Source organism: Nycticebus coucang, chromosome 4 (genome assembly GCF_027406575.1).
Source record: "Nycticebus coucang isolate mNycCou1 chromosome 4, mNycCou1.pri, whole genome shotgun sequence".
Lineage (NCBI taxonomy): Eukaryota > Metazoa > Chordata > Mammalia > Primates > Lorisidae > Nycticebus > Nycticebus coucang.
In genome coordinates, this window is record NC_069783.1 from 138848966 (window position 1) to 138865246 (window position 16281).

Here is a 16281-nt window from a genome sequence, read left to right on the forward strand (position 1 = left end):
GATTATAAAAATAACCGACTGGAGGCTGGATGCAATGGTTCACACCTGTAATCCTAGTACTCTGGGAGGCTGAGGTGGAAGGATTGCTTGAACTCAGGAGTTCGAGACCAGCTTGAACAAGAACAAGACCCCCATCTCCACTAAAAGTATACAAATTAACCGGGCAACGTGGCACACCTGTGATCACAGCAACTCAAGAGCCTGAGACAGGAAGATCACTTGAACCCAGCAGTTTGAGGTTGCTGTGACCTAGGCTGAGGCCACCACACTCTGGTTTGGGGCAACAGAGTGAGACTCTGCCTTAAAAAAAAGAAGAAAATTGATTGGTTTCCTGAAAATAGTATACACTTTTTTTTAAAGCAATGAGGACATAGATTTTAAACATTTTGTTCATATATTCCCAGTGTCTAAAACTATACCTAGGGCGGCGCCTGTGGCTCAGCCGGTAGGGCGCCGGTCCCATATGCTGGAGGTGGCGGGTTCAAACCCAGTCCCAGCCAAAAAAGAAAAAATAAATAAATAAAAAAAAATAAAACTATACCTAGCATGTAATAAAATAAAAAAAAAATACTTGTAAAATTGGGCGGCACCTGTGGGTCAGTGAGTAGGGCGCTGGCCCCATATACCAAGGGTGGCGGGTTCAAACCCAGCCCCGGCCAAACTGCGACAAAAAAATAGCCGGGCGCTGTGGCGGGCGCCTGTAGTCCCAACTACTCTAGAGGCTGAGGCAAAAGAATCACCTAAGCCCATGTGTTGGAGGTTGCTGTGAGCTGTGTGACGGCACAGCACTCTACCGAGGGCAATAAAGTGAGACTCTGTCTCTACAAAAAAAACAAAAACAAAAACAAAAAACTTGTAAAATTAATAAAAACATTCCTGTTATGTTAGAATAGTTAAATTACAAAAAATTGGCATATCTGTGTACGTGTGAGTAAATGTACAGACTCCGTGATGTATGTAATTACTACCGTAGGCCAAGTCAGGAGTAAGAGGATCTGAAGTTTGTGTGGGGAGGTAGGACAATGATTGTAAAAACAAAGCAATACATCTTATCAAATGTACTTGAAGAGATCAAAAACTATCAGCGAACTGCTTTAAAGAGTGAACTAAATGTACCTCTCTATTCTTTCCATGTCTGAAATCTGATTGTAGCAAATTCAAATTCACTTCAGGTTAGTTGATTTACTAGCTTTCTTCCCTGATAGAGCTTTTAAAACTTCCTTAGAAAAGTTGTTTTCTTTTTCCTCTCTAAATTACTGGCTACAAGATCGAAAGAGTCTCCCATTTCTATTTTGGGATTTGCCTGAGTCACAAGGTAGTCTTGGCCAATCACACTGCTCTCTTCTGTTTATTGAGGCTGCCTGGGAACTTGAACTGTCAGCCAAACAGGAAGAAAAGCCTAAGTCATATGGATGTGGTGGATTTAATGATGGATATAAATCACAGCAAATGGATCTCCCACAGGGTGAGGGGGGAAAGCAAACATTTTACTTAACTTCCTCTATAAAAAGCTATTACCGTAGAAAGCTATTACAATATAGCTAAGCAAATTTTCCAATGTTTGAATAACATGTATTTTCTTTTTTTTTTTTTTAATTTGGCCAGGGCTGGGTTTGAACCCGCCACCTCCGGCATATGGGACCGGCGCCCTACCCGCTGAGCCACAGGCGCCGCCCGAATAACATGTATTTTCAACCAAAAATATCTCTTCTGTATTCCTACTATATATGAATGACACCCTAAACCTCAAATATAAGAAATGTGACTGATCTGACCCCAGCAAAGTTACTTTTTTAAAAAAAAGTGTCAGTGTTCATAAACATATATAATTACAAATGCCCTTTTTCTTTTTCAAGGATGTGTATACAGTGTAACTTCCACCCAGATACTCTTATTTGTGCTCCTATGTGGTCTTGAATCTCCCCCCACCCCCCACCCCGGTTGCGCAGCTAGCATTTTCTTCCTAAATTGTTCTGTGCCTTAATGCTTATTTCCCCCCATGAAGCCTCTTGACAGAATTATTCTTTCTCTATTTACATAAATGGAAACAGAATAGATGAAAAGCCCTCCTGATACAGCTTTGCACGGGTCTCAAACTGATCTACTGCTAAGCAGGACCTGAACCTCTCTGCTTCTCTTCACTTGGCTGAGTTCCTCTCTTGGCCCAGGGTTACTGATCTTGCATGGCATAGGAGGCTTAGGACCCAGGGGGCGCCTTTCAGCTGAAAAACACTGCTGCAGCAAGCTAGCTGGGAAGCTCCCAGTTCTAAAGAGAGGCTGTTTACCAGAAGAGCATAACAAGGGCAGGTCTGACTGTGAAGCTGGGGCTGGGAGACAGAGCTGCAGCCAAGGGAACCCTGGTTGGATACTGGTTGTTCGATCACCTGCAGGAGGACAGAGGCCATGATGCTACTGGCCTGGGTACAAACATTCCTGGTCAGCAACATGCTCCTAGCAGAAGCCTATGGATCTGGCGGTGAGATTACAATCTTTTCTTTCTGCAGCAACTTAATGAAGCAGAATGGGTCAAGCCCTCTATTTCCCAAACATGGCCAGGATGACGGAGACAAAGCTTTTAGCTGGTTTTTGTTGTCCTAAGAAAGCTTTTCCTCCCCCTCCTTTCCTTGCTAGGGGATTGCAGCTCCATCTTTGCCATTAAGAACAAAGGCAAGAAGCCACTTTCTCTTTCCCTGCCCATGAGTGGATAGAACTTGAGGGCTCATCACCCCAACTCCCCAAGTCCTATTCAAGACCTTTGCATGGTGTGGCCAGAGCCTCCTTCCCCAGCTTCCTCCTGTAGCTTTCCTGCTGAGAGGAGTGGGAGTTTGGAGTCACATCCAGGCAGCGATGAGGCAGGTTTTTCCGACAGAGGCTCTCATGAAATCTTTTGCCTGACTGAATCAAGGTTTTTGGAGAATTCTCTACATAGTGTTGCCTTTTAACACTGGCAGAAGGTGGCTGTATCTGCAGAGGAGGGAACAACAGAGTTTATATAACATGGGCATTACAAGGCAGGGATAAATCTCAGGTCTGGCCACCCACTGACCCCAAACTTCCACCATTTCCACAAAGGGATCCTAGGGCAGGCCTCGTTTTCCCCACTTTCCCCTCCAATGTGGCCACAAGTTCAAGAGTTAACGCTCTGCCAGCGCTTTCTGGCTTTAAGAAAAAAAAAAATAGCGAACTCTCTCTGAGCGCGGACTGAGGGCCAGGCACTGGCTGGGAGGTTTACGGGGCGCTTTCTTTACCTTCTCTTTCGGAACCCACAACCAGGGTGGTTGGATGGGGGTGTTTATAGGGGAGCATAGGGAGGCCCAGCAGGACCCATGGTCCTCTGGTGGAGGTGCCTGGCTCCCCAGCCCACCACGCTCCGCGCTTTCCGTTCGCTGCATGCAGTGTCAGAGACTCCTCTCCTTCACAGTCTGCTTTTGGGACAACGGCCACCTGTACCGGGCGGACCAGCCCTCGCCTGCTCCGGGCCTCCGCTGCCTCAACTGGCTGGACGCACAGAGAGACCTGACGTCTGCCCCCGAGTTGGGTGAGTATTCGCTGAGGACAGCGGCGGGGCTGGCGAGCGCGGGTCGCGGTCCCAGCCCCTGTCCACGGCTCCCTCTCTCTCGTTTCAGGCGCCGGCAACCACAACTACTGCCGAAACCCTGACCGGGACCCGCGCGGACCCTGGTGCTATGTCAGTAGCGAGGTTGGCATCCCCGAGAAGCGGCCTTGCGAGGACTTGCGCTGCCCAGGTACCGGCCCGGGGCCCGGGACCCCGCGCCACAGGCTGACAGGGAGCGGCTGTTACACCCGCTGAGCACGTGCGGCCGTGCATTGCCGGGCCGGCCCCGCCCCGCCCCCGGGCCGTCCGATTGGCCAAGGCTGTCTCCAGGCCGCGGGGCCGAAATTCCATTGGCCGCCGCGGCCGCGCGGAGTGACCTCATCCTCCGCGAGCGCTTGTAAACAACTGCGGTGGGCTAGGCGGGATCTCGCTGCTGCGCGCCGCATCCCGCCGCGCGCCTGGGGCGCGGCTCTCCGAGAGCCTTTCAGGGTTTATTGACCTTTGGGGTAGTATCTGTAAATGTGCTAGACACACTTCTCACAACTAGCATGGGAAGAAGCTGTTTGGTAGGATCTGATCCTCAGAAAAGTTCAGCAGTTTAACAGAGGGAGTGGCAGTATCCAGATTTGAGTCCAAGTTTCTTAGACTCCAGAGCACAGGCTTGCGAGCTGCTCAGAGCAGTCATGGATTGTCTCTTGAGAAGATGGCAACGAGACAGCAAGTATTTGAAGAGATGAAGACGTGGGAGGATAGAGAGGGTCCCTTCCGTATGACCTTCCCCTCACATATGTCTTGTCGCAGAGGCGGTGCAGACCTCTCAGGCCTGATCTTGCCTCTGGGGTAGGGTTTGATTTCAGTATGTGAGGAGCATTCTATGGTGACCCGGCTCCATCTCCCCTGCTTGTGTATGGGACCAGGTTCATTTGTGGAATTCACTCAGGGCAGTCTCTGATGAGAGCTATTTCTCATCTCATCGCCAGAGACCACTTCCCAGGTCCCTCCAGCCTCCATGACAGAAACTGAGGCGGCATCGAAAGTGCCAGGTGAAGATGAGGTGCAAGTTTTTGCTCCAGCCAACGCCTTGCCCGCCCGGAGTGAGGCGGCAGCTGTGCAGCCAGTGATTGGGATCAGCCAGCGGGTGCGGATGAATTCCAAGGAGAAAAAGGACCTGGGAACAATGGGTATGACAGCCCCACCCCTGCCCTTGTTGGGATTCATCAAATGATCCTTTGCTGATTGGGGTATGGCTAATGGGACCTTGTGTCCTGTCCTTGGCAGGCTATGTACTGGGCATTACCATGATGGTGATCATCATTGCCATTGGAGCTGGTATCATCTTGGGCTACACCTACAAGAGGTCAGTAGCATCTCTTCTGGGCCTTCTTGGGAGGAGGAGGGGAGGAAGGTACACAAAGTCAAATTAAGCTTTGTGGCTTTCTCACCTCCAAGGAAGCAAGGTGTTGAAAGAAAGAAAATCAACTTCCAGAGTAGAGACTTGGTTGTGATCTGTGACCTTGAACAAACCCTTTCCTTGGTTGCCTTACTCCTCACCCAAAAGACTTGTGAGGTAGGGGTTTTTGTTTCCCATTTTACAGAGGAGGAAACCTCCTCTTTCAGTGGTAAAGTGACTTGTCCAAGGTCACACTGCCTGAGAGTGGCAGAAGCTAGATTCAGACTCAGCTCTTTTGACACCGGATTCCCTGCTGTCTAATCCAACATGGCAGGCGTGGAAGTGAGCGGCACTGCAGAAATCAGGCTGGACATTCATTGTAGGGACTGGAAGGCTGAATTATAAAATTCATCTATGAGTTATATAATTTTGCTATTAGAAAAGGTTGTCAGCCACCGTTTTGGCAGCTGGAGCTTAAATTTTTTGAGCCTTAAGTTGTGGGACCTCCTCTGATAGGAAGAAAAATATGAGTTAGAGAACAGGCAATCTATTTGCCACTCCTTATCACATGTGAGAAAGCCAAAGTGGCTACCTGTGAAACTCAGATGACCTGTGGCTGGGACAGCAGGTGGAGGAATGTTTATTTTGAAAAGTCTCATGAGATGCCGTGTGGAAAAAGGTTCTCAAAGTCAGTGACAGGTGCTTGATTGTAAGTCAGAGTCCCATTTATTTTTACAGCACTGGATGATTCTGAAAAATTATTTGCCATTCTTAGACAAGATCAGAGGATTTGACTTCTAGTCCTGAATATCTGTGATAGTTCTCTATGGTCAAAGAAGTCTTTCTGTAAGGAAAGTGACCCAGTGGCCTATATTTTCCCGTAGTAAGGGCCAGGTTTGAGCATATAGCCCCTATGGATCACTCAGCATTATGTAAAACTTGAGCGTCCTCAGAGGTGTTTTTGTCAACCTCTTTATTCCAGATGAAAAAGGGGAAGTGTTGGATAATAATAATAGCAGCAGCGAACATATGCCAGACATTACTTCAAGTACTTTTCGTGCTTGAACTTAATTCTCACAATCACCCTTGTGAGGTAAATGCTGTTATTATCTCCAGTTTACAAGAAATTGAGGCAAGAATGAATATATATCTTGCCTGAGATTACACACCCAGATTTTGATGGAGAGAAGTCCTAGCCCTGTCACTAAGCAGCTATCTTTGTGACTGAAGGGGGAAAATGTTACTTCTGTTTCCTACTGCAGAGTGCTGCTATGGGGTAACACAAGAGACTGCCTTGCTCAGTGTGTGGCACGTAGTAAGTGGTCAGTAAATGAGGGCTGTTTTCTTTTCTATAAAATGTGAGTATTGGAAGTGCTTTCCAAGACCCATTCCTTCTCTGAGTTTCTGTGATTCAGGAAGCAGAGCTCTAGGGAGGGACAATATTGACCTGAGAGGGCATCCTGACTCCCAGTCTAAGGTTGTGGGATGGCTGACATGGCAGGTCTGCTTGTTCATTCAAAGAGTTAATGAGGTGGTAGCCCTGGCCTTAACAATTCATATTTAGACCTAAACCTTGTTGGCTAAGTTTATTTAGCCCTTGAAATATTTCCTCCTTCCTCAGTCACCAGACAGTATTTGGCTCTTCTCCAATCCTCTGACAGTTTCCAGGCCTTCCAGGTGCTTGAACTGACTAAATGTTCTTAATTCTGAGCTCAGTTCTGGTGCCCAGTGGAAGCCAAATCTTTTTCTTCTAGATTTGTTGCTCTCGGCTGTCATGGGACTGCCCTGAGGCCTAGAATTTACTTTCCTGTAAATTAGGGCAAGGCACCAAGTCATCAGACTCCAGTTAGTAACCACCGGACACCCTTTTCCTCAGCAAAGCTGTTCTGAGAACAGACTGTACAACAGGAAACCGCATGTGGGCTAGAGACATGTTCTCAGCTCCCATCTCTCCTTAAAGTCAGAGAACTGTGTCCAAGAAAGAGCTGCAGATTGAGTGTAGGTTTAGGTGTCCTCTAAACCTTGCTACATCTCCCCTTAATACCCACCTGCCCAAGGTTACCATAAGTATTAAATGTAAACAGAAACAGTAGAACACCAATTAGGTAATCATCACAATAGCAGCCAACATTTATTTGTGCTCTCTTAATGAGCCCTACTGTGTGCTTACTCTTAATAATTTTGTCTAATCTTGGCGGCACCTGTGGCTCAAAAGGAGTAGGGCGCTAGCCCTATATCTTGTAGGTGGTGGGTTCAAACCCAGCCCTGGCCAAAAACTGCAAAAAAAAAAAAAACAGGGCGGCGCCTGTGGCTCAAGGAGTAGGGCGCCGGTCCCATATGCCGGAGGTGGCGGGTTCAAACCCAGCCCCGGCCAAAAAAAAAAAAAACAAAAGAAGGCCCTCAGCCAGTGCCCAGCCATGTCCTTGGATTTCCCAGCTTTCTGAATTGTAAGAAATAAATTTCTTTAAAAATAAATAATAATAATAATAATTTTGTCTAATCTTTACAACCACACTAGGAACATTATTATGCCATTTTACTGTAAGGAGCTGAGACTTAGAAGAATTTAATACCATGTCCAAGCTACACAGCTAGTAAGGTATGTCTAAGGATTATCAGCATCTCTACTAAGTGCAGTAAGGCCCAGTAGCCTCATATAAATTTACTTTGAATTGCAAAGGACAATAGGAAAAATGTAAACTAAAAAAAAAAAATGGCTGGGTTTATTTTTTGATTTTTTGTGGGACAGAGTCTCACTATGTTGCCTTAGGTAGAGTGCCATGGAGTCATAGCTCACAGCAACCTCAGACTCTTGGGCTCAAGCGAGTCTCTCCCAAGCAGCTGCGAATACAGGCAGCTGCCACAATGCCTGGCCTTTTTTTTTTTTTTTTTTTGGGTCGTAGTTGTCATTGTCGTTTGGTGGGCCCAGGCTGGATTCGAACCCGCCAGCTCCAGTGCATGTGCCTGGTGCCCTAGTTGCTTGAGCTACAAGCACTGAGCCAAATAGCTGGGTTTAAAGTCAAAAGAACCAAGATCCAGTTCTGGAATTGCCACCAATTCTGAATGTGACATTGGACAAGTTATTTACCTTCTTGGGGCCTCAGTTTACTCCTCTGTAAAACAGTGTGGGGGCAGAGGTTATATATGATGATCTCTCAGCTCTAATATTTCCTAAAAAGGTAATATTGCCTGATGGTGGCTATAGGCAGTACTGGGTTAAAATCTCAGCTCTGTTATTTGCATGAACAAATAATGTTAACTTCTCAGCATGTGCTTTCCTATCTCTGATAAACCACATAGGTAGGCTGGGCATGGTGGCTCACACCTGTAATCCTAACCCTTTGGGAGGCTGAGATAGGAGAATTGCTTGAGGCCAGAAGTTCAAGACCAGCCTAAGCAAGAGTGAGACCCCCCCCCCATCTCTACTAAAAATGGATTAGTTGGGCGTTGTGGCAGGTACCTGTATAGCCTTAGCTACTCTGGAGGCTTAGGCAGGAGGATCACATCACTTGAGGAGTTTGAGGTTGCAGTGAGCTATGATGATGATACCATTGCATTCTAGCCCCAGTGACAGAGCGAGACTCTGTCTCCAAAAAGAAAAAAATTAGTCTGGGCATAGTGGCTCACACCTATAATCGTAGCACTCTGGGAGGAACAGGTGGGTAGATTGCTTGAGCACTAGACACACCTGTGCAAGAGCAAGACTCTGAGTCTCATAAAAATAGAAAAAACTAGCCAGACATGGTGGCTCATGCCTGTAGTCCCAGCTATTTGGGAGACTGAGGGAAGAGGATTGCTCAAGCCCAAGAGTTTGAGGTTGCTGCGAGCTACACTGATGCCATGGCACTCTACCTAAGGCAACAGAGTGAAACTGTCTCAAAAGAAAAAAATATCACATAGGTTTCTTGTGAAGATGAAATCAGACAGTGTAGTTTAGCATATAGTTGGTTTTCATAATCAATAGCTGCCTTAAGGAACTTTTCCTGAGTAGCACTGTGGCATAGCACTGCTTTCGATTGGGAAAATAGTAGTAGCTCAATAATAGTGGAAGAAACCTGTGTTGCCTGAAGGAGGTTGGTGGTACTTTCATCACCGTGAGAGAGGAAGTTAGAGGCAGGCAGCAGCTCCTTCCACACCTGCTCTCTGCTTAGCCCAGCTCCTGATAGTATCTCAGCCCTGGTACAGTCAGGATATTTACTGTAATCTTTGAACTCTGCCCAAGGCCATGGGGCTTGGCTAATGGGACTAAGCTTTTCCCTGGTTGAGAAGTGTGGGCATGCACCAGGCTTCCTCGTAGGGGAGGAAGGGCATTCAGAGGGGGTTGGTGGGAGCTCAACTAGGCTGAGTCTTTGTCCTGGTAGTCTAGGCCAAGAGGTTCAATTGGCCAGTCTGAGGCTGAGCGGCTCCCTGTCCCTGCTCCAAGTATAGTGTCTGTGCTAACTCTGAAGTGAACTCTTATTTTCTGATAAAAAGGAAAGGGAAAAAACTTTAAGTCAACATCACTCTACCCCCTTAGGAGAGAGGCTGAGTCAGTGAATAAGCCTTTTGTTCTTTCTTGGCTGTCAGACTAGAGCTCAGCTAACCCTCCTCCATCTCTCCCACCCCAAAGCTTAAGAGGGAGCTGAGCTTCCTGATGGTCAGTGCAGTGGGCCTGGTGGCCTCTCATAGGTCTCTCAAGGGAGCCGAGGGCAGCCAGTGCATCACCAGGACTTACAGCATTGTTAACAGCAGGCATGTGGAACTGGGTGTGCTTCCAGGCTTCTATATGGATGAGACTAATCCAGACTAGTCTCAGCATCTGCTGCCTTTACCCTTGGCTGCTCTTCCTGTTCTGCCCCACTAATTATGCATTGATTTTTTTCCTCTAAAGACTTGTGTATGATGCAGCCTGACCATTATCAGTGATTAAGCTGGTCACAGACAAATGCTTGATAAAGAGGTAACTGAGAAAGGCAGGGCTCTGGAGTCAGACTCCAAAGACTTAGTTTCTTTGTTTATAAAATGGGAATAATATTATCTTAAAAGACTGTAAATTAAAAGATGGTGCATAGCACCCAATAGGTGAAAAGGTAGCTCTTTTCCTCCAGGATGATGGGAAGGCCATTTCCCAGTACCTTAGTATGCACTCAGGAAGTATGAATTCACACTTGCATACTCCGTTTCTTTTGTAATTGCCTTTTGATCTTCAACTGGTTTGGGGGCTCCCTTAATTAAACTCAGACCTTCCAAATTTCTCTCTACCTGGACAACCTTAAAGAATCTAGCTTTTGGGCGGCACCTGTGGCTCAGTGGGTCGGGTGCTGGCCCCATATAATGAGGGTGGCGGGTTCGAACCCGGCCCCCCGCTAAACTGCAACAACAACAAAAAAAATCGCCTGGCGTTGTGGCGGGCACCTGTAGTCCCAGCTACTTGGCAGGCTGAGGCAAGAGAATCACCTAAGCCCAAGAGTTGGGAGGTTGTTGTGAGCTGTGATACCATGGTACTCTACCGAGGCCGATAAAGTAAGATTCTGTCTCTAAAAAAAAAAAAGAAAAGAATCTCGCTTTTTTTTTTTTTTCTGAGACAGAGTCTCACTCTGTCACCCAGGCTAGAGTGCTGTAGCATCAATTCCTGGGTTCAGGCATTTCTCCTACCTCAGCTTCCCAGAGTGCTAGGATTTTTTTTTTTTTTTGTAGAGACAGAGTCTCACTGTACCGCCCTCGGGTAGAGTGCCGTGGCGTCACACGGCTCACAGCAACCTCTAACTCTTGGGCTTACGCGATTCTCTTGCCTCAGCCTCCGGAGCAGCTGGGACTACAGGAGTGCTAGGATTTTACAGCCGTGAGCTACCACACCCAGCTGAAGAATCTAGCTTTTAATTTTATTATGGAGATAGGTGTTTCCTTCTATGTGACAGCAGCCATAACTGATGGGCAGTGCCCAAGGGTAGTGATTCTCAGGGTGTGAGTGGGAAGCACTCACAGATGACCTTCTCCATACCTATGAAGTGTCCCTCCATTTCCTCTGAGTGCTCTGGAAGTTCTTTTGCTATGAGGGTTGGTGGTGTCCTGTACAGAAGCTAATGAGAAGGATGGAGTGGGAGCCTCAGGCACTCAGTCACCCGGGGTGACTCAGGAGGATGAGCTCACAGATTTGCCTCCTGTGACCTTGTAGTGAGAAATAGGGAATCAGAGCATATCTCATGTGAAGGATTCTATAAAAGGTCATGGGCCTCGGAGATGGCAAGTCATTATTTTAGAAATGATAAAATTAAGGCTTAGAGAGGGGCCATAAACAATGCTTGACTTGGCTGGTCAGTAGGAGAGTTTCCTTGGGAGATCAAATTAAGATAACGTTGCTTGGTGAGTCAAGTCATATTCAGGGCAACTCATAATAACCTCTTATGAGTTTTTATAGCAGTTTCACTATTTTCTTTCTTTTTTTTTTTTTTTTTGTAGAGACAGAGTCTCACCGTACCGCCCTCAGGTAGAGTGCCGTGGCGTCACAAGGCACACTGCAATCTCTAACTCTTGGGCTTATGTGATTCTCTTGCCTCAGCCTCCGGAGCAGCTGGGACTACAGGCGCCTGCCACAACGCCCGGCTATTTTTTTGTTGCAGTTTGGCCGGGGCTGGGTTTGAACCCGCCACCCTCGGCATATGGGGCTGGCGCCCAACTCACTGAGCCACAGGCGCCGCCCAGCAGTTTCACTATTTTCAAAGTGCTTTCAGATTCATTATCTTACTTTGAGGCAGATATTATCATCATTTCACAGATGAGGAAGTCAAAGCTCAGAGAGCCTGTTTAGCCAACTCTCACACAGCTAGGGCTGACCGATTCACCAAGTCATCCATCAGCTGCTCATTTCAAGGCTCCTTCTGGGAAGATTTGCTCTGATAGCTGAGCCATAGCCAGTTGCTGGCTTTGGAACAGGTTAAGCTGGGTCCTGGGTTCTAGTGTTCAGTGTGCTGGGCACTTACCAAGTCCTCTAGTCTACCCTAGGAGTGGCCTAGTCCTTTGGGAAGGACGCTACATGTACTGACAGAACATTGAGTTTCAGTCCCTGACCCACCAATTTTTGTCAGAATTTCACTGTTCATTAGAGTCTAACAGACTTGGGTTTGAACTTACCACATCCTTGGAGAATTACTTAACTTCTCTGGGCCATTCCTTCTTGTATAAAATGAGTAATACCTAGGCTGGCTGTGGTGGCTCAGCATTTTGGGAGCCTGAGGTGAGCGGATTGCTTGAGGCCAGGAGTTTGACACTAGCTTAGGGTAACACAGAAAGATCCCCATCTCTAAAAAACATTTTTTTGTTGTTGTTGTTGTTGAGACAGGGTCCCACCATATGCCCCTGAGCAGAGTGCAGTGGGCGTGGTAGCTCACTGCAACCTCTGACTCGGGCTAGGGGCACCCCGCTGCCTCAGCTTCCGGAAGACGCTGGGATTACATGTGCTAGCCTCGGTACCCGCTGGGTTTTTTCCATTTTTTTTATGAGTCGGGGTCTCACTGTTGCTCAGGTGAGTCTCAAACTCCTGAGCTCAAGCAATTCTTCCTCCTCAGCCTCCCACAGTGCTGGGATTACAGGCGTGAGCCACTGCACCCAGCAACTTTTTTTTTTTAGTTTTTGTTGTTGTTGTTTGGCCCGGGCTAGGTTTGAACCCGCCACCTCTGGCATATGGGACTGGCACCCTACTCCTTGAGCCACAGGTGCCGCCCCGGCAACATTTTTTTTAAATTGGAACTCCCAGCTACTCAGTAGACTTAGGCAGGAGGATCACTTGATCCCAAGAGTTTGAGGTTGCTGTGAGCAATGATGATGTCACTATACTGTAGCCTGGGGAATAGAGGGAGACCTTGTTTCAAAATAAAGAGTAAGACCTAATTCTTAAGGCTATGCTGAGAATGACGATGATATCCTTACCGTGGAGTAAACACTCCACATGAGTAAAAGAGTTGCACCATGGCCCCTTTGGGCCACTGAGCAGTATGAAAAATCAAAGGTATATGAAAACTCTTGAGGTTTAAAGATCCTTGTCTCATTATTTCCCACTGACCCACCTCGGAGTCCATTTTACCCCCTGCATACATTAGGGATGGTCCATTTTTGGAACATACATTCTGGGACTTCAAAGTAACAAGGCTGTCTCAGAGCAGGATGGTCAGGTCCATTTTCTGGGCTTTTTGGGTTAGGGCCAAAGCTTGGATAGTTCTTTGAGTCTCTTGGAGCCCTGAGCTAAAAGAACAAAACTGTAACTTAAGAGTCTCTGTCCCCTGCATTATTTCTATTGAGCCCCGCTGCAGTGTGTGAGGTCCATACTGCTTTCACTCCCATTTTACAGATGGAGAAGCAGAGACTAGAGCTACATGAGCTCCTGTTGAGTTTAAGGCAGTCTAGAATGGATATCTAGTATCTTGCACCTGAGTTCAAACCTTAGCTCACTGGTTTCCTGTGGCCATGTTGAACCACTGCTCCTGTCTAGGCCTCAGGGATGCTACCTAATGAGCAAAGCCACACAGTAGGCATAGAATGTTTCCTTTTTTCCCTACCAGGGGCAAGGATTTGAAAGAGCAGCATGAGCAGAAAGTCTGTGAGAGGGAGATGCAGCGAATCACCCTGCCCTTGTCTGCCTTTACCAACCCCACCTGCGAGATCATGGATGAGAAGACTGTGGTGGTCCATGCCAGCCAGACTCCAGTCGAGATTCAGGAGGGCAACATTCCCCTTATGGACCAGGCCGGCACTCCTGGGGCCTGAGTGCTCCCAGTGGGCAGGAGCCCATGCCAACACTGGTGCAGGACAGCCCACCCTCCTACAGCTGGGAGGATCTACACTTTGTGTTGTGGTTAAAACCCTACCCCTTTTTTTTTTCTTTGTGAATCCTAATAACTGACAGAAGCACGTGGCGCTGTGGGCTAAGGGCAAGGCTGAGCAGGCTCCAAATAATGCTCCTCCACCCCGTGGAGCAGCATTTTGCTGGTGGATGGAGATAGCAGCCGCTCCCACTGTCGTGCTGCTGGCAACGGCTTCTAGACATTGCTTGTGCTCCTGGAATTGAACCAGGGACAGGGGAGCTTCTCTGTGCTTTACTAAGATGGCCTCAGTCTCCAGGATGGGCTTGAATGGTATACACTGTTATTCAGTTAAGGTCAAGCAGGTCAGGGTTGTGTTGAAAAAATATAGTTTTTTAAGTATCTGGGACAGAATTTCCTACTGACCTCTGAGAACCAAAAATGAATTTGTACAGAAGTCAGAACTTTGGGCTGAAAATGAGATCTAGGCTGTGGGCTGCGGGTGTGCTCCAGCTTGCTGGCAGTGATGTGCCTTGACGACTGTGGGCCAGGCCTGGGCCCAGGGACCCTTCCTGTTTTATAAGGAAAGGAAGGGAAGAATTGCACTGAACATTCCACTAAGGAAGAGGGTAGAGAAGAGCCACTCTAGCCTTAGGTCCCAGGGGCAGAGGTGGACCTGAGGTACCCCAGACAGTCTCTCTTCAGGGGTGGACAATGACTTATTCATTTTGCACGGGTAAGACAGCAGCCAGCTAACCCATGGGAATTATACTGTGGGGTCCTGTGAGCTGCTTCTGGGAGGTTAATCTGGAAACTAAGCTCAGAGGCAAGGTAATAAAAACACTTCAGGGCTTTCCCCTGCAGTGGGCCTGTGTTCGCAGGTGGTCCTGTGGCCTCCAGGCCAGCACCTTCCTGTAGGGCATCGAGGCTAGGGTCATAACCCTTTCTTGTAAAAGAATAATCACAGAACCACTTGGGTTCTTTAAACCTTTTGGACATGAGCCCATGGAGGGGAAAGGGGCTTGCCCAAGGTCATAGAGCAAGCTACAGGCATGGCTAAGAGGAAAGCCCAGCTTCCTGACTGAGCGCAACATTTTTCCCACTGCACTGTGCTGGTGGCTCAGTAGGGCTTCCAAGCCCTGATGCCACACTGAGGCCTTGGCAATGCTCCTTAGCCACAAAGCTCCCTTCCAAGAGCCCTTCCAGTGCCTGACATGGAGAGCAGGGCAGGATTTGTGGAGTCCCTTCCTTTCAGCAGGCTGTTCCCTGGAGTCATTTGCCTGGAGACCTAGACCTCAGGTCTTGGTGTTCATGATGCTAGAGAAGAGAACATTACTGGTTTCTACTTTTCTATAAAAGCATTTCTCTGTATACATGTTTTATATACCTCATTCTGATACCTACATATAAAGTGTGGAAAAGTGTTCTGTATTTGACATTAAAAAAAAAAAAAAAAGACTATGTTGCCAGGTTCTTGTGGAGTGACAGGAATACTCCCTGTAAGTTGGGCAGCTTTGTATTGCCTTGTCAACACCTGTGTGGCAAGGTCTGGCCTCTTCATTCACCATGGCCCTGTACATGTTTATAGACAGAGTCTCATTTTGTCGCCCCAGTAGAGTGCTGTGGCATCACAGCTCACAGGAACCTCCAGCTCTTGGGCTTAGGTGATTCTCTTGCCTCAGCCTCCTGAGTAGCTGGGACTATAGGCGCCCGCCACAATGCCCGGCTATTTTTTTGTTGCCATTTGGCCAGGGCTGAGTGCTTTACTCTCTGTGCTTGGTATATGTCATCCTTGGTATATGGGGCCAGTGCCCTACTCACTGAGCCCCGGGCGCTGCCCCACCCTGGCCCCGTAATTGGAAGGTGGCAACAGCTGAATGGTTGGCAGCTGCAGCCTCCACATTCTGATTGTCCTCATCACCAGCAATCTTTTAGGTTGAAACTGCAAGGATGGGGGTGTGGGTATCCCTGGAGGGCCATTGATCACTGCAAATCCTTTACCCTCTGCATTCTGAGGTAGGAGTAGTTAAAATCAATTACCAGACAGCCCTTGTTAGGGGCTGGAGGCAAGGTGGGGCTACAACCACCAAAGGAATGACAGTGCAGAGAGGGTTGTGTCACTGGGCTCCCTGTAACAGTGCTGGGTTGAGGAAGGTTCCTGTGAGGTGACTCCTAGGGTTTCAGAAAGGATACCAATGGGAGTGTTTTCTGGACTGTCAGCAGGGAATTTCAGCAATTGGTTCTCAGCCTCTAAGAATACTTAGGGTGACCTGTGCCCATGCCCAGACATTGCTCTACAGTTCTCCTGGCAATGCACACCCCAGATCATAGGCTGCATTTTTTAGGACCCAGATTCTGCCCTTAAGTTGGATTCCTCAAACTTAGGCAGTGCTTGAGAGAAATCTACTTTGGGTTTGTGGATTTAAACTGTTCACAAGACCCCACTAACCAGATATTATCGTCCTGCCCATTGGTCATTCTTCCACAACATCCCCCATGTGCAAAAGCAAGAAAAAGGTTTTCTCCTTTCAAGCACTTGTGGGGAAACACAAGGGTGGGGG

General features: G+C 47.8%; 1 protein-coding gene across 1 annotated transcript; it reads left to right on the forward strand.

Moving 5' to 3' along the window:
* Positions 1-1943: 1943 nt before the first annotated feature.
* Positions 1944-14177, forward strand: PIK3IP1 (phosphoinositide-3-kinase interacting protein 1). Its single transcript, XM_053586909.1, has 6 exons — positions 1944-2476; positions 3422-3538; positions 3627-3746; positions 4537-4737; positions 4835-4913; positions 13481-14177. Exons 1-6 carry the CDS (start codon positions 2404-2406, stop codon positions 13683-13685), a joined length of 795 nt encoding a protein of 264 aa, XP_053442884.1. The 5' UTR covers positions 1944-2403; the 3' UTR covers positions 13686-14177.
* Positions 14178-16281: the final 2104 nt, after the last annotated feature.